Source organism: Acanthochromis polyacanthus, chromosome 8 (genome assembly GCF_021347895.1).
Source record: "Acanthochromis polyacanthus isolate Apoly-LR-REF ecotype Palm Island chromosome 8, KAUST_Apoly_ChrSc, whole genome shotgun sequence".
NCBI classification, from domain to species: Eukaryota; Metazoa; Chordata; class Actinopteri; family Pomacentridae; genus Acanthochromis; species Acanthochromis polyacanthus.
In genome coordinates, this window is record NC_067120.1 from 29,921,160 (window position 1) to 29,939,364 (window position 18,205).

At 39.3% G+C, this 18,205-nt stretch overlaps 1 protein-coding gene and 1 long non-coding RNA gene across 3 annotated transcripts in view; one reads left to right on the forward strand and one right to left on the reverse strand.

Annotated features, from left to right (window-relative positions):
• Positions 1 to 17,818, reverse strand: part of LOC127535020 (uncharacterized) — a 52,212-nt gene extending 34,394 nt beyond the window's left edge. Inside the window, exon 1 of the long non-coding RNA XR_007943655.1 lies at positions 17,673 to 17,818. This is a non-coding gene — a long non-coding RNA (uncharacterized LOC127535020). The remainder of the gene's footprint in view (positions 1 to 17,672) is intronic.
• Positions 1,429 to 17,979, forward strand: LOC127535016 (cytochrome P450 2F2-like). Of its 2 annotated transcripts, none has more exons than XM_051951701.1 (11): positions 1,429 to 1,632; positions 3,517 to 3,679; positions 3,923 to 4,075; positions 4,617 to 4,777; positions 5,439 to 5,507; positions 5,676 to 5,780; positions 5,992 to 6,127; positions 6,484 to 6,569; positions 17,123 to 17,224; positions 17,322 to 17,463; positions 17,565 to 17,979. In XM_051951701.1, the coding sequence occupies exons 1-11, from the start codon at positions 1,471 to 1,473 to the stop codon at positions 17,750 to 17,752; spliced, it is 1,467 nt and encodes a 488-aa protein (XP_051807661.1). In that variant the 5' UTR covers positions 1,429 to 1,470; the 3' UTR covers positions 17,753 to 17,979. The 2 variants fall into 2 exon arrangements, with proteins under 2 accessions (XP_051807661.1, XP_051807660.1); XM_051951700.1 differs by lacking the exons at positions 17,123 to 17,224; positions 17,322 to 17,463; positions 17,565 to 17,979 and adding exons at positions 7,537 to 7,635; positions 7,724 to 7,865; positions 7,970 to 8,191 and having other exon boundaries at positions 1,431 to 1,632.
• The last annotated feature ends 226 nt before the right edge of the window (positions 17,980 to 18,205 follow it).

Consider the following 18,205-nt stretch of genomic DNA (forward strand, 5'->3'; position numbering starts at 1 on the left):
AAAAATGTAGGCGAGAAAAAAATTCATCCTAATTCAGTGTGTGCCAACATGAAATACTCTGTGCCAGTAGCACCTAGAGTAATTCTGACTGCACTGGGTGAAAATTCAGGTTGTCAGCTTTCAAATGAGACCCCAACCATGCATGTACTCCAAACAGTTCAAGAACAGCATTCAATTTACTTTCTGTAAATCTCAGTAGAAATTTCGGGCGGAAATTGCCCAAACCTTAAAGGGTTTTAAGGACCACCCTAATTCACAGTGACCTCCCATTCCATTGGGAAAATGAACTCAGATCTTAAAGATTAAACTCATATATCATTAAAATGACTTTATTATACATGTCTCATCAACAACTCATCAAAAAGTGCAACCTGAAGGCTGTCTTTGATATACAAATCATAAATGCAAGTCATAAAATGTGCCTAGTACGTACAGTCAACACTTTTTCTGTATTGGTAATGCCTGTGAGGATGTAACACTCATAAATTGCACTTCACAGTAACTGCCAGCATTTATAGAGTTAACTCTCTGAAGATTTCCTGTTGTGCCCGCAGAATGCGCAGTAATGCTGCAGATTTCTTTCTTTTATGTTTTTTGTGTGAGAAACTAGAGCAATATTTCTTTTCATTAGATTGTTTAAAGCCTATAACTTTTCCAAAAGTTCAGTTGCCAGTATTTTTTTCACAGTTTTTTCACTGTAGAAAGCACTCTGAGAAAGCAGAGCTCGTGATGGTTGATCTTGGTAATGGTTGGCTTCGTTGAAGGTTTGACACTTTATTCAAAACATGATTAATTACTGGATGCTTCAGTGACACACAGTGCTCGAGTTGGACATCCAGTGGTCGATAAAATGAAGTCCAAAAATAGGGAGAGGTTAATTGATTCTAAATTGCCCGTAGATGTGAATGCGAGTGTGATTGTTTGTCTGTAGCCCTGACACAGACTGGTAACCTGTCCAAAGTGTCTCCTGCCTTGGTCCCAAGTCAGCTGGGATAGGTATGAATACAAAAGGGTGTTTTACTCTGGGGGGCTGTACAGTGGATCAGTGGTTAGCTCTCTCAGCTAGAAGATCCCCAGTTTGTGTCCCAGACTGGGCTTGGATGTTTCTGCATAGTGTTTGCATGTTCTGCCTCTGCATGTATGGATTTTCACCAGGTACTCCAGCTACCTCCCAAAGTCCAAAAACATGCTGAGATGAACTGGTGACTCGAAATTGTCCAAAGGTGTGAGTGTGCTTGTTTGTCTCTGTGTGGCCTTGCGACAGATTGGTGACCTTTCACCTTCAGATTATCTGTCAATACCTCACCAGCTACAACTCATTTCCTCTTGGTCTGGTCACCCGTGCTTGATGTCATCATTGACCTTTATACAGAGAAACACAGCCAGAAAAGGCAGGGCTTAGAGCAAAGGTACTATTTTAAAAGCAGGTTGATCACTCACACTCTTGAGTTGAGTTCAGTGTGTGCTACCATGTTCCTTTCAGCTGTCCTGCTGGGGCTATGCATCTGCTTCATCATCTTTCATCTGAGGCCCAGGAGGCCCAAGAACTTTCCACCAGGACCACCTGCCCTGCCCATAGTGGGGAACATTTTGCACCTAAACTTACAAAATCTTATGGAGGACTTGGAGAAAGTAAGAAAAATGTTGCTCTTAAATTACCTTAATTATTAAATCTCTGCAGTGGATACTGACATGAGCATGTGTTACTCGGCAACACTACAGCTCTGATTCTTTTTATGTGATTGTTGGCATAAGTTGACTTTTTGCCAATTTGGAGTGTACCCAAGCAATATGACAGGTCAGGAACAGTGGATTTTCCTAACTTGGATTATTGAGAAAAGTCAGATCAAATTTATATATGCAGCACGTTAAATTTTAATGTTTAATTGTGTCATAGGTATGGCACAATGATACTGGCTGAAAGTCATTAGGGCTGGATGAGAAAACTGGTACCAGAGGGAGATTCAGAAATCACAGGCATAGCTGATTGTAGACAGTGTTTGATAATAAAACACGTGAGGACATTTTTTTTTTTTTTGGCAAAAACTTAATGTTATATGGGTGAAAGGGCTGAGCTCTGCTGTTCTCAGCACATGAATAAATGTGTTTAAAAGCAGCAACATCCCTTTACAGAAACACAGGAGAATTCTATAACATCATTTAAATGTCACTTAATCCTAATAGAGCCTTTGCATCACACTGGACTCCAAACACCTTGGATTTCTGTCTTTAGATTTCCTCTTGATTTCTAAAGGAAATGCAAAATTATCTTTCATCTGAAAAGTTTCTTTGCGGAATAAAATGTGCAAAATCTCTAAACACACTCCAACAAGTAAGTGTGCTTAAAGTGTTTACAGGTGCAGCCTAAAAAATATAATATTGTGAAAAGTTCTGGATGTTATGATGCCAAATTCAGAGACTGAAGCACAAGACAAAGACACAGCAGACAGGCATTTGGAGTAAATCAGTATTTATTTACAAACCTCCAGAAAAACTACAACAGAAAGTATTACTAAAAAACCACGGAACTGCAAGCAGTTGCTGCAACCGAAAACTAACAGAGACCCCTGTGGGACAGGTGGAAAAAAGCTGAACACCAAAACTCCAGTCAAGAAATAAACTAGCCAGGACTAGATCTTACAGAGCTAGGAAAGTTACAAACAAATATTCATTACTACAATATAACTAAGTGCCAAAACGGCAGAACAGAACTGTAGAATAAACACGAGAATACAATTGCCATCTACACAAGCAATTACGGCTGGACTCAGAGCGTGAGCGGGGAACTTAGTTGACTATTGATGAGAGTGGAAATGGGGAAGGACCAAACAGGCAGAGATGGTGTGTGGCATGGCAGATGGTGGATTCAGATTCAGGTGCTGAATGTGGTGGTGATCTGGGTTGGTCCAGGCAGACGATGGAGAACAGTCAGATAATTCAGGTGAGGGATTTACGAGCCCCTCGTAAATCACCCCCTCACCTGCCGTCGGTGAGGGGGTGATGGCAGCACCCCATGCCCTGACCAAATTGACTCTCCATCTGATGTGGCTACTGACAGCCCTTGAAGATTGACTTACCAGTGGCGGTGGTCTGGAGGCAGGTTGTGTTGAATGACGGGGTCATCAGGGACATCTGACTCCTCAGGTTGGGGCTATGTAGTGATCGCAGAGCCGGTTGCTAGGACTGAACTGTTGTGCTTCAAGGCACCATGGGAGTTTGGGTTGTTGGGGTTATAAATGTTATTATTGTGGTTCACATAAATTTTACAGTGTTATTGGTGTTTGTGCTTGATTGTGTTTTTATGGTTTAGCAGGTCTAATTAGCTTAGTTAACTATTATGTTGTCATTACTATGAGTGTGAAGTACAGTGTGTTGGTCTTCCTGCCTCTGTTCCTGTGTCTTTGTTTGTCATATTCCCCGACAGGTCAATAAATACTACTGACCCACATCAAAATATCTAAAGATATTAAACATGTAACAGTATTAAACATACTCTGTTATGTTGTTCCTTTACAGCTGAGGAAGTCTTACGGAAATGTCTACTGTCTGTTCTTCGGCCCTACACCAACTGTAGTCATCAATGGGGTGAAGGCCATGAAGGAGGCTATGGTGACCAAGGCTGTTGAATTTGCTGGACGACCGCAAGACAGGCTTGCTAATGATGTCACCCAGAGGAAAGGTAAAATAAACATTTATGTCATTGGACGGATGATAAAAGATGATTTCAAAATAAACAGTACATAAGAAAAAGCACCATGAGAGAGGAAAGACCTGAGGGAACCTCTAGGCCAATCAAAAACAAACAGTTTCTGATACTGAACAAGAATAGAAATGTCAGAAATGTTCACATAAACAGTTATGTTTTCAGAAGACATTACATTGCTTGACTCATCAGCTCTTTGTTTTTCTACACCTGTTGCAGGAGTGCTTTTTGCAGATTATGACTCCAGATGGAGGGAGCACCGTCGCTTTTCTCTCATGACAATGAGGAACTTTGGTCTGGGGAAAAAATCAATGGAGGAGAGAATTCATAATGAGATTCAATGCACCATGACAACACTGGATAAAAACATTGGTGGGTCCACACAACTAAGCTTTGTTGCAACAAGCAACTTTCCAATGCAGGAACTCAGGGGAGATGTCCAGTGGCACAAACATTGACAGGAACAGCCAATGGATCAACACTTTGACTCTGCTTACATTGCAGTGCAGGATCTGACAGGTTTAACTGCACTGTGCCCAAACGATGATAAACAGCAGCTTCTTGGTGCAACTCCACTTTAACATTGAAGATTAACATCCACAACCATTTTTGCCCCTGTGGCATGTTGTGTTTTTTGCTTTACAATGTTTAAATGGAGAAGGCTGCTGTCCAACGAGGATAATGAGAGAGCTGAAAAAATGACACTTCTCCCATCAGTATAGTCTTCTCCAAGTTTATCTAGTTTGATTCAAGCCCCACAAAGCATTTTGTCAGGACTGCTCAGAAATACCTATGCTAGGTGCTTGTCCAGTCCCGTGAATACAGCCAAATGTTCCCACAGTGGAAAAAAAACTTATGTGTTGTGTTCTTGTACAACTGTTTTGTACATTAGTTTGCAATATTTCTTTTACAGGCAAAACTCTGACTCCTCAGGTTATGTTTCATAATATGGCCTCCAACATCATGTGCCAGGTTGTCTTTGGTACACGCTACGAGTATGACAATGAGTTCATCACAACAATTGTTCAGAGTGTCACTGAGATGACCAAGATCGTCAGTGGACCATGGGCGATGGTGAGTCAAAGCATGTGGGGTCGGTCACATCACCTACATGTGCAATTCTCAAACTTTTAAGGCAACAAGGACAGGGTCTGATTTAGCTGAGTCTCTGTTGATGGCCATTTTATACTATCATGGACTACAAAAGAATATGGACTTAAAATGCACGAGTGTTTCATGTTTTTAAACGTTGTACAGCACTTTGCGTTACTTTCTTTCGATGAAAAGTGCTCTATAAATAAAGTTTGATTGATTGGTTTGATTGAGTCTGGAGACTTGCAAAAGTCCAATGGGTCTATCGTTCAAAGACACAATAACCAGGCAGAGGTTTCAAAATCTCGAAGGCAGGTTTGGTAGTCATCCAAACTGAGTAACAAAACACACTTGTAAAACCAGGGAGTGTGAAGGCACCTGCTATGACACAAGAGTAAACACAAGCGCATCAGAGGAAATAGAAAAAAAAAAAACAGGAAATAAAGAGACATAACCTCTGAATAGGAGCTGGAGGTGACATTAACCTCCTAAGCTTTATCTCAAGCTATAATTTTTGTGTCTTCACTTGTCTCATTCAAACAAAATAACTGACAAAAAAATCATCTAAAAAAAATTCATACAGAATCTTCATATTTAAATTCAAATAAAGCAACGTTTGTTGTTGTTGTTGTTGTTGTTTCAGCTGTACAACTCTCTTCCCTTTATTCGTAAGCTGCCACTGCCATTCAACAAGGCCTTTAAGGCAATGAAGGTAACATTAAAAATAATTTGCGATGCATACATATCCAACATATTGTACATCTGTTCCGAATACTTCAGTAAAAATGAGACTTACCATAAATAATAGAAAAAAGTCTTTCATTTACTTTGTCAATAAAAACAAAAAGTAAATTTATACAAATGATTGTGTGTCTTTTAGCGTTCTTCTGACCTTGTACTTCGTTTGTTGAGTGAGCACAAGAAGACCAGAGTCCCTGGAGAGCCTCGAGACTTTCTTGACTGCTACCTGGATGAACTGGATAAGGTGTGTGAAACCAGTCAACTCACTATCTCAGATGATATATTGTTGTAATGGACATTGCTTGTGTTTAAATTAGGGGAGAACACATTCCTATCTTACATTGTTGTGGTCATAAACTGACTCTTTTCACCTCCCATAGTTTTCATCAGTATGGTATCCTAATAGTTTTACCTTACTTTCATTTGACTTACAAAGATCACTCTCCTGTTTTCAGAAAGCAGAGGATTCTACATTTTCAGAGGACAAACTCATATTTACAGCAATAGATCTTATGATTGCTGGGACTGACACGACCTCCAACACTCTGCTTACTGCTTTTCTTTACCTTATGAACCACCCACACATACAAGGTATACCTGCACATGTACAAATGAGGAATTACTACTTTGTTTCTGACATTGTAGTTCCACAACTGTCTTTCAAAATGAAAACCTGCAAAAGCCATGCACTTATGTTACCATGCATCATATTAGGAATGTAAATAGAAAGTAGACATTTTTGCAGTAAAACTTTTGTATTCTATTTTATTTTTTTATACCTTTGCTTTATCATATTGTTTATTCTCATGACTAAAACCTGGCACTTATTTAGTGGTTTCTCTATGCTTAAAGGTTTCTTTTTTCCTTGACTTATTTTGTTACCATCTCAGTGGAATGTGAAATGTTAAATCTGGAATACAATGTCTGATAACATCTTGCCTTCTCAGAACGATGTCAGCAGGAAATAGACCGGGTGTTGGAAGGGAAGGATCAGGCCTGTTTTGACGACAGACACCAGATGCCCTATGTGCAGGTACTGGACTGTACATCATGTGACAGATTTCTCATAATAATTTTACTTCTGATTAGCATGTGAAAGGGTGACACAAGGTAGGAGATTGTAAAATCTTTTAGATAATCTGTGGATTTGGAGATCAATTGTTATCACTGTCTTTAAATGTAATTCATGATGGGCTTGTTTCTTGGTTGTAAACATACTGCTGTCTGCTGCAGCTGGATCGATCTGAATTGTTGTGGTTGAGCGTCGGAGAGCCAGCATTGTTTTCCTCCTGCTGCGAGTCAGATTAAGCAACAAAAAAAAAAAAGTCGTTTCAATGTCTCCAAATTGCTGCTTGTCTCTAAAATGCTGGAGATGGTTGTTGTCATGCAGCTTACTGCTCTAGACGTATACGGCAGGTACGACCCGTTCCAATTTGGCTTTGGTAAACTGCATTCAAAATCAGCCCTTAAAGTCACTAATGATATTCTGATGGCAGCAGATGATGGCAAATGCTCGTTGTTTGTACTTCTTGACTTCAGCTCAGCTTTGACACTGTGGATCATGGTACCCTGTTAATCTGTTATATCTCCAACCTCCTTCACTCGTACGCCCCAAATCGAGCTCTCAGGTCAGAACAACAAAAATTACTTGTCATTCCAAGTATATAAAACCCATGGTGACTGTGCTTTCCAAGCTCTCGCACCAAAACTGTGGAACGCTCTTCCTCTGCTGCTGTCACTGAGATCAGTCGACTCCTGTGATGCTGTTTGAGACAGCTGAAAACATTTTTATTCTGACAGGCTTTTGATTTCCCTGTAGTTGCTTTATTTTAATTATTGTTTTGATTTACTGTATTTTAGCCACTGCCCCCCTGTTGTAACAAATTCTGACCTTCATCATTGTTTTTGTCCTTGTTTTATATTTTTGTAAAGCACCTTGTCATTTTGTGTCTGTGTAAGATGATTTATAAATAAATTTTACTTACTTGCTCTTCATCCAGGCTGTGATCCACGAGTTGCAAAGAATTGCCAACACCGTTCCACTCAGCATCCATTGTACGACTAAAGATACAGAGCTTGCCGGATATTCCATTCCCAAGGTATGGTGCAAATGATTGAAAAGGTTTTGGAAACAGGGAAAACTAAGTGAAAAGTGTCACTCATTCTTTTGGTTCACTTCCTCCTCAGGGTACGGGGATCCTCCAGAACTTGAGCTCAGTGCTGAATGAGGAGGGACAGTGGAAATACCCTCATGAATTCAATCCTGAGAACTTCCTCAATGACCAAGGAGAGTTTGTCAAACCAGACGCCTTCATGCCTTTCTCTGCAGGTATAAGAGCATAAAACCTGTAACACATTTGGAGTGGCAGACACAGATGAGATGAGTGGAATCAAATTATTGTAGATGACATTGAGGTGCTTTTTATTCCTCAGGTCCTCGGATGTGTCTCGGAGAGGGTCTGGCTCGTATGGAGCTCTTCCTCATCACGGTGACTCTGTTGAGGAAGTTTAAGTTCATCTGGCCTGAGGATGCAGGAGAACCAGACTACACTCCTGTCTTTGGACTCACCACTACTCCAAAACCTTATCCCATGAAGGTCCAAGACAGGCTTTAAACTGCACTAAACTGAATAAAAATAAAGTCTGACCAATTGATGTACCTTGATTTTGTTGGAAAAACACCAAACTGAACACTGAAAATATCATATATACAGTCGAGGTCAAAAGTTTACATACACTTGTAAAGAATATAATGTCATGGCTCTCTTTAGTTTCCAGTTATTTCTACAACTGCTTTTTCTCTGATAGAGTGATTGGAACAGATACTTTGTCACAAAAAACATTCATGAAGTTTGGTTCTTTTATGACTTTATTATGGGTTAACAGAAAAAGTGACCAAATCTGCTGCGTCAAAAATATACATACAGCAACATGAATTAGCAATTTTGGTGACTTTGAAAGTTGTGTCAATGAAATGAGCTTCATAGCACTGCCTCTTAACTTCTTGTGAGTGAATATGAGTGACTACAGCTGGTTACTTCTCTGAGGTCATTTAAATAGGGCTCAGCGGATACAAATGCTACAACGGGAAAGTCAAAGGAGCTCAGCACGGATCTGAAAAAGCGAATCATTGACTTGAACAAGTCAGGAAAGTCACTTGGAGCCATTCCAAAGCAGCTGCAGGTCCCAAGAGCAACAGTGCAAACAATTGTTTGTAAGTATAAAGTGCATGGCACTGTTTTGTCACTGCCACGATCAGGAAGAAAATGCAAGCTATCACCTGCTGCTGAGAGAAAATTGGTCAGAAGAGTTAAGAGTCAACCGATAACCACCAAAAAGCAGATCTGCCAAGAGTTAGAAGCTGCTGGAACACAAGTGTCAGTGTCCATGGTCAAGTGTGTTTTGCATTGCCATGGACTGAGAGGCTGCCGTGCAAGAAGGAAGTCCTTGCTCCAAAAGCGACACCTTAAGGCTCAACTGAAGTTTGCTTCTGATCACATGGACAAAGATAAGAACTTCTGAAGGAAAGTTCTGTGGTCAGACGAAACATAAATCGAGCTGTTTGGCCACAATGCCAATCAATATGTTTGGAGGAGAAAAGGTGAAGCCTTTGACCTCAAGAACACCATGCCTAGCGTCAAGCACGGTGGTGGTAGTATTATGCTGTGGAGTTGTTTTGCTGCCCATGGAACTGGTGCTTTACAGAGAGTAAATGGAATAATGAAGAAGGAGGATTACCTTCAAATTCTTCAAGATAACCTAAAATGATCAGCCCGAAGGTTGGGTCTTGGCCACAGTTGGGTGTTCCAACAGGACAATGACCCCAAACACATCAAAAGTGGTAATGGAATGGCTAAATCAGGCTAGAATTAAGGTTTCAGAATGGCCTTACCAAAGTCCTGACTTAAACTTGTTTGGAAAAGGGGCGTTTAGAACCCAAGCGCAGACACAACAGGCAGGCAACAGGACTTAAAGAAAAAGGGGTTTTATTAAATAAGGATCAAACTACAACAAAACTGAAAACTGGACTGTGGTGGCCAAGCAAAAAAACAAGCAACTGGGAAAACAACTGAACTAAGGGAAGGCACTCACACATGGGGGACTAATACAGTGGGTGAAAGCAAACTGAGTGTTAGTTCAAAAGATAACTCCACATTCAGTTCAATAAGAAATTTATTTTTTTATGCCTCTAGCATGGACCACTGCCTCTAGCAGGTAACACAGCCTCCAGCATGTGCCCACTAGCGGAACGGCATGCAACGTGCATACAATTAAAGAGTAACAATCTCCCTCTCTTCTTAAAAGAAAAATGATAATGCATATCATGGTACTCAGAGAAGTAAAAACATCTGAGAAGAATCATGAGACCTCTAAAGAAACACAACAGAAACAGTCCCAATATGCAATAATACAGAATGAAACCCTTCAGATCCAATACATTTTCAGCTGAAACACAGTAAACTAAACAACAAATGTGAGAAATACAGCAATTGATCCCATCTTACAAAGGAAAAATGGGATCCAGTATAGCTCCCTACTAACAAATGAGCCAAACCCTCCAAAGCCGACTTGTTCTTACTGATAAAAAAATGTAATAAAATTCCAGCTGTAATAAATCAAATCATCCTCATAGGGTTCTACTGAGATGAATCTGAACTGTAAGCCTGACATTTGTACTAATCAAATGCCAGCAAGCATTTGATTGGAACAGCACAACATCATGGGCACTAGTGAGCAAGGAATAACCCATAAAATTTAAATAAAAAAAAAAATCCAACTGTCAATCCAATGTCCTTCATTAAGTCTTGAGCACTGAGGTTGAGGATGTTCCCGTTTTGTTAGTCTGCAAGTTGGTGTTGTGTTTCGGACCACAGCACTTGATGAATCTTCTTAGTTCAAATCAGTTCTTTAATCGAGCTGATTTCCAAGTGTAGTCTTTTCTCAGTGACAAACTTAGTTGACTTAACCCACCGAGCATTTTTCGGTCTAAAAGACGTCTAAATGTTCCTTAGACGTCTAGTCTAAAATTGGTTTTTCAGAGGTCTAAAAGGGAAAGTTTTTTAGACGTCTAAATTTTAGACGTTTATCCGACGTTCATGCTTATACCGAATATAAACCCAGGTATACACTTAGAAGTTTATTATACGTCTATTAGCGGTCTAGTCTAAATTTAGACGTATAAAAAACTTTCATTTTTAGACCTGTTGTAGACCAATTTTAGGCATAAATCCTAAATTTAGAAAAACTTTCGGTTTTTGATCTCTGGTATATCTATTTTAGACTAGAGGTCTAACAGACGTCTGTTAAACGTCTGTTAGACCTAAAAAAAAAAAAGTCAGTGGTTTCCTATCATAACTGTAATACACTGTCAAGCATTAATGCATATTTTACCCAAATTCGAATAAATTAATTAGAATTTGGCAATTCATAAAAAATATTCACAATAAAAATGCAAAAAAAATGTACTGTAGACAAAAATCTCTCACAAAAAAAAGCCTAAATGAGAAATTACCTGCAATTCTTACCTTGATGTACTCTCAGGATGTCCCTACTATTTCGCCCATGTGTCTCTTTCTGGGCCTTTCACAATACATTTTTAATCTAATGTCATGCTTTTTCATAATTTAACACTTATCTACATTTGTCATCAGTAGACTGGAATTGCAATTACAGTAAATTCATTCAGAATACAACCATTACAATCATGGACTTGGCATAATTTTTCTTTAATGTTACACAAATAGAACATAAATTTAAACCTTGAACTTGGAAAAATTAAAACAATTCAAAATAAACTGAACAAAATATTACACATTATAACAGTGGAAAAAATGTTAAAAAAAACTGTAAATATAAATACTTTTAACAACCTTTTAACTGGTTTTATGAAATTTGCCTCGCAATGCGAAAAGGAAAATAAAAAAATAGATTTAAAACATTTGCTTTAAAAAAACACTTGTTTTTAAAGAACTTTGTGGGGCTTTTAGAAAAAAATTCAGAAGGGGGAAGTTCTGTCTTTCCTGTAGCCCCCCCACCACATCGAGCTGGCGTCTGTTTTAGGTGATCACCGAGAGCTGCTCTGACTTGTTCTTCTGTGGTATTTGGAAACCGACTGCAAACAAGAACAACAAAAAAATACAGACTTGACATTGGTAACATTAGTTCAAATCGCATAGTATTATCCAGAAGGATTCTTCATTCTTTACTGCTTCATGCGATACAAAAGACCAGTTGAGTGTCATGCTTTACTTTGGCTGTTAAACACAATCCTAGCCTGTTTTACAACTTTTAAAAAAAACCATGCACCAAAAAAACACTGCTAAACCTGACACAATAGCTTTAATTTACCTTTAATCCTTGGAGTTTTGGGCCGCTGACCTACAGAGGAATGAGCTGTGTGCCAAAGAAAAGAGAAGTATAAGTCATCATAGCAACATCACTATTTAATATCAATACCACGGTCAATTTGTACCTTGGGAAGAACGGGCAGGGGATCCAGTCTGAGGTCTAGGAGTCTCTGTTGGCAGAGGGAGAAATGGAACATACTCACCTTACTTTAAAAAAACAACAGTTATATCACTCTGAAACTGACTATACAATACGTTTTTACTTTGCTGTGATGCTCCCCTACGAGTTCAATCACCTTTTGGGGTCACAACATAGTTAATTGCACATCATAATTGCCTCAGCAATTAGATCAACAGCAATGTCATCATTGTTTAGCGTGTTAAAATGAAATCTTTTCACTCACTCCATTTGTCATTTGCAGTACATTCAGTAGAGGCTTTTAAAAAGGTCCGAATATTAAAATTTGCAACTTATGATGTCTACTTCAATTTATTAAATTACAGTGTACTCAGGGGTGGGGGCAGCAAATGCAATTAATGATCGTATTTGCAAACAACATTGTAATCGCTGCTCTAAACATCAATGATTACCCTGTGGGGTCCGGGCACGGGTCATCACAGGACTGCGCCGTCTATCACAGGCCCTCCAGGATACTACTGGGGTGTTCGGAGCTCTGCTAGGAGAGAGACACATACAAAAATTATTATATTCAGCATTGCATTTATGTATTTTGTCCTCTCCTGCTGCTAATCATTGTTTCACCAACACAGGTTTTAATACTTAGTGGAGAACAATGTTATTTTTGGCCATTAGACAGTCATTAAATTTAAATGATCTAATAACCAGGGGAATAATTTGAATATAATAAACATATAAATTATACCCGGTGTAGAGGAATGCAGAGGGGGTCAAAATTGTTTTTGGACTGGATGGTGAATCGCCTGGGGAAGACATAATTATCACAGATGTACATTGTTCTAATTAATTTAAATTATAAGTATTAACTGGGCAAAAAAGAATACAAATAAAGAGGACAACATTACAGACTCACAGGATAACTAAGTCAATGAACTGTCGGGTGAAGGCTGCCATGCTAATAAAAGCAGGAAAAAAGAAATGTTCAAATTTGATAAAACAATGTTTTGAAATAAAAAAACTTAGAAATACCTTAGCCTTACATTTTGAAAGATCTACTGATGTTTCTGGTTGTTCAAACAAATCTGGAGAGTTGGGTTGCTCTTGGTCTACAAAAATAAAATTGCTTTACAAATCTGGCCTGTAGGTGATCCTCTTAATCATCAGGACTTTGTACAAAGCAAGGACAGCACATGCTAACATAAATAATGAACATTTGTAGAGAAAAGTTGAAGAAAACGGAAAAAAAACAAACAAAAAGCTAGACGACTCTAGTCTGCAGAAACCATGAACAAAGAATGAACAGCTCATTAATCTTTACCTCAAAGCTATACACACAATGGCTTCCATTTATGATAGGATGCAAAGTCAAACATTCCCTGACATCAGTCTACATAAAAACAGCAGCTTAACTTCACACATACAACAAAATTGAGCTCAACTCCAGGTTTTCGTTCACTCTCAGTGTTGTGGGACACTCGTTCAGACTATCCGAGCCGGTCAGTGTGGGGGAAAAAAAACACGTTAGGGCGGACTTTGACGTGGGGGGGGCAAGTTGCCCCATATTTTTCGCTAGCTGAGCTGCGAAGCTGCCTGCCTGGCTAAATACTGGAGCTATGTCGAAAAATAATTTCTCCATCACTCACATGTATGAAATACATGTGAGTGATGGACAGAAAACTGTGGAGGGCAGGAAAGCCTACTACGACCAGAAAACCTCACAAGAAGAGCTCCAAGTGGGGGACAAAATCTGGTATTACAACTTCATCCAACCCCGTGAGAACAGGAAGACAACATCCCACCGACTCTCCAAGAAGTTCCTACCCCACTGGTCAGGACCCTATGAGATCGTTGACAAACTGTCCCCTGTAGCTTACAGGATCAACCTCAACAAAGGAACCCAAGAAACCTCTCTCAAGTGGGTTCATCGCAACCAAATCAAAAGACACCGAAGCCAAGGCAGGATCAGGTCCACAGCTGAGTGATCCAAACGGCTCAATAACAAAGTCTCACAAGGGCCACCCTGACTACGCACAAACCCAGCCAGGGTAGGAAAGAGAAACAGACATGACCCAGACAGCCGACGCTTCCAGCCCAGAACTACCCCAAAGGAAGGCTAAGGGATAATGTTGGTTAGTTAGTCTGCTCTGGATCGCGTTTGGCTCCATTAAGTTTGTAATTATTATTTCTATTTTTCTTATTTCATTTTTATGATTACTAATTTTTATCACGGCTATTCCCATTTTTTTCCTCTCGTTTGTTATATGCATAATTTCTCTTACCTTCCTCGATTAGTTTTCTCTTCTCAAAATTTAACTGTAAAGAAATTTTTTTTTTTTTTTGTAGGTTCTTATCTTATTTTTCATAAATTTTATATTATTTTTTGGACTCTTTCTCCACATTAGGTAGTTACCTCCTGAACCAAAGTTGTCACTCTATAGATGGTAAACACACATTCTCCTAAACTGCCAAAAGGGGGGTGTGAACCCATGACTAAGTTAAATGAGCCAAGACATGGCCAATAACCACTCTAGCTTGCAATTTAACAGTAAACACTCTCACAACTCTCTGACATTCATTGAGAATTCCCAATCTCTTCTCTCTCCTTTCCACTCTCGCTTGCACCAAGTTTACATCAGTGATCGGAAGTGTTACATTGCCATGTTTTGTGTCTGGTTGATGCTTGTGACCTTTTTCCAGCGCCTGATGACATCAACAATGCCATCATACGAAAGGGGGGAGATGTAAGATCCACCAGCCATCATCAACAATGAAACAGAACCAGGACAGGGTTTTGTTTATTCCTCCACCTAAGCTCTGGAGTCCTAGCTCCTCTGCAGCCACAGGATGGAGACGGGCTCTCCTTTTGATCAGCGAAGCAAGAGTGACACCAAGATACCATGCCAGATGTGGGACATGACTGGCATGGATGTGCGACGAACTAAGTCAGCAGGAGGTGATGCAGAGAGCTGACTTTAAAGGATTCCCCCCAATACAGACCTCCAGGATGTGTATTGAACCTGTCTTAGCAAGGGACATATCTCAAAAACCCCAAGCACCATCAAGCCTCAAAGGAACCAAATTGAGGGCAATAAAATTCTGACTGATTCCTGAACCACAGAAGAGAGGAAGCTCAGAAACCTGGAGGATCACTTCAAAGACATTCCATTCACAGACAAAGGAACTCTGAACTCACACCAAAACTAACAAAGACAATCATCTCCCAATTCTGGACAAAACTTCTTTTATGTACATCCACTTCACCAAACAAGTGAACTTTTCAATGACTGTGTGATAGATCTACCTCTTGCCTTACTTTTAATATTTTATTCCTCCTGAGTAGTATCAATGTCATAATTTTAACTTGTCTGCTGATCACATATGAGCATGTTTGGTACCATTTTAATCAGCTATCTATCAGTAACGCTCCTAGATAAACTATGTTCACCAAATTTCAATATTTTGGAAAGTTACAGAAATTACCTGAAAATGTAACTCTGTGGGACATCTGGACCTCAGCCTTCCCTGACAGGGGATGCACCAGACCCCTGCTGAGTTAATGATATGCAAAGGCACCCCTTTAAAAGACCACATCTGAAACCACCATTTTGAGTTCTCCTGAAAGCAACACCCTGAGTTCTCCTGAATTTTGAAGTCGACTTGCTATTCAATACTCTGAGGCTCCACTCTGTCCACCGTTGTTCCGACCCGCTTCCACAGGCCGACCGGACCGCACGCATCATCGTCACCTTCATCATCATCATCATCATGGGCACGCAAGTACCTTTCAATCACTGAATACTTGGTGCATTCCTCTAAATTCTTAGATTCCCTAAATCCATTCATTTGGCAAATTTTCACATTGGCATTTCCTAAAAGTTACGGCTGCTTTCAGGTGTGGTCTTCTAATTCCTTCCTCCCAGAGCGCCATATTATAACGTAATATTCTCCCAATATTGCGTCGTAACATTGTACTCTATTCCTTTCCTTCCCTGTCATTAACATTCTGCTTATTGTTTGTTTTGTGTTAGTGTTTTGTGCTTGTTGCGTTTGCTGTGCTCTTAGTTGATAGACATCATTTAATCATAGTTAGTTGTTGTTGTCTTGTTGTTGTTGTTAGTAAATAAATGTTTAGTAACTAAATCCAGTTGACTCATTTGTTTATTGTTCACATCTTGGTCCCTAACTTGTATTTGATTTCAGCTACCGAAATTCTACTCACATTCATTATTGAGCTAAAATAATTCCCTTGATTACTTTATGAGGTTTTTCTTGTCTGCAGCAAGAGATGTTTCAGATGCTGCATTATTATTTTTAGGCTAACTCAAATATTTCGCTGGCCGAAAACTGGTTAGACTACTTAATAATTCTGCACAAAGTAATCTTAACCCCAGTTACAGAAACATTATTATAATCTTATGATTATAATTGGTGGAGAAAACCCTTACAAACATATATCAAAACATATATCCAGAAATCCTACATTATGATCATGTGATCTCCATACGAATACAAGCGTAGCCTTACAGAGCTACCAATTATTTTTGTCGTTGATATCGTGGCAAAGCGGCTATGGCGATAAGTTTTATCACGGACTACTTCTCTGAGCGGAATAATATTTTGCCAGGAAGTGGTTGCACGGTGCGTCACGTGAGCGTGCTCCACCAATAAGGTGGCTGCATCTTTGTCAACATAGAAGCCAAGATGGCTCTGTACATGGAAAGAGCTGGCTATATTCCATTAGATTACTGTTTCTTTTATTTTCCGAAGATTTGAAATACATACCTCTGAATGGTGTCGGCGTTGAAAAGCGGAATATTAGACGTCTACATATAGACTTTAGTTTATAGCGATTATGTCTCATAAAATGATTTTAGTCCAATATCAAGAGATCAGTTCTGCAACAGTTATTGTTTTAAATAAATAACTTTGGATAAAATTAATTTGTTGAAATTCAGTCTGTAAGCGATATCGCTTAACGGCTATCATAAATGGTTTAGTTCAGTATTTGGAGATCAGTTGTGCAACATGCATTTATTGTTTTAAATAAAAAAATATTAAATGATGGATAAAATTCTGTTGTCTAAATCTCTCTTCATCCAGGCTGTGATCCATGAGGTGCAGAGGATTGCCAACACTGTTCCACTCAGCGTCTTCCACCGTACAACTAAAGACACAGAGCTCATGGGATATTCTCTTCCAAAGGTCAGACAGAACTGGTTGCACAGGTTTTGTCACTAAAGAAAACAAAGTGAAGAAAGTCCTGTATGACCTTTGTTCTTTTGGTTCATTTTATTCCCAGGGTACAATAATCATCCAGAACATGAGCTCAGTTCTGGGGGAGGAGGGTCAGTGGAAATATCCTCATGAATTTAATCCTGATAACTTCCTCAATGACCAGGGAGAGTTTGTTAAACCAGAGGCCTTCATGCCTTTCTCTGCAGGTATAAGAGCATAAAAAGTCTATCGCGCTTGGAGTGGCAAGCACAGATAAGGTGAATCAAATAAAATTATTGATGACTTTGATGTGTTTTTTATTCCTCAGGTCCTCGGATGTGTCTTGGAGAAGGTCTGGCTCGTATGGAGCTCTTCCTCATCATGGTGACTCTGTTGAGGAAGTTTAAGTTCATCTGGCCTGACGATGCAGGAAAACCAGACTTCACTCCACTTTATGGGATCACTTTGTCTCCCAGACCTTATCGCATGAAGGTCCAACTCAGATTATCCCAGTGAAGTTGTCTCAAGACACTCAGCAGAAACAGTGCAGACTGACTCAGATGTACAAAAATTTAAAGGAAACCAGTAGATTGAGGATAGTTAGCTAGAAGGACATTGTCCACTTATGGGCATGTGGTGACCTTTTTCGCTTAAACAATTACTCCATTAAGCTATTAATGTACACACTATATTGTACCATACTGCATATTATATCAAATAAAGGAAAGGAATCCTACAATTTATATATTTTCGTGAAACAAGATATAGTTGTGAACAAACTTCTTAAAAGATATGTGTGTTGTCAAAGGGAGTTGTCAAAGATAGAACCAAAAGTTTCTCAGAAGTTTGTAGATGCCTAACAAAAACTGAGTGTATCTCTCATTGTTTCAAGCTGCATTTGATAGAAGGACTTAAAGATTTTATTATATATTTATGGTAATTGCAGGATGTACAATCTGCTATTTTTGC

Coding starts and splice junctions, on each gene's coding strand:
- LOC127535016 (XM_051951701.1), top strand. CDS start 1,471: ATGTTCCTTTCAGCTGTCCTGCTGGGGCTATGCATCTGCTTCATCATC. Junction 4,076..4,616: donor AACACTGGATAAAAACATTG/GTGGGTCCACAC, acceptor TTTCTTTTACAG/GCAAAACTCTGACTCCTCAG. Junction 17,225..17,321: donor TGGGATATTCTCTTCCAAAG/GTCAGACAGAAC, acceptor TTTTATTCCCAG/GGTACAATAATCATCCAGAA.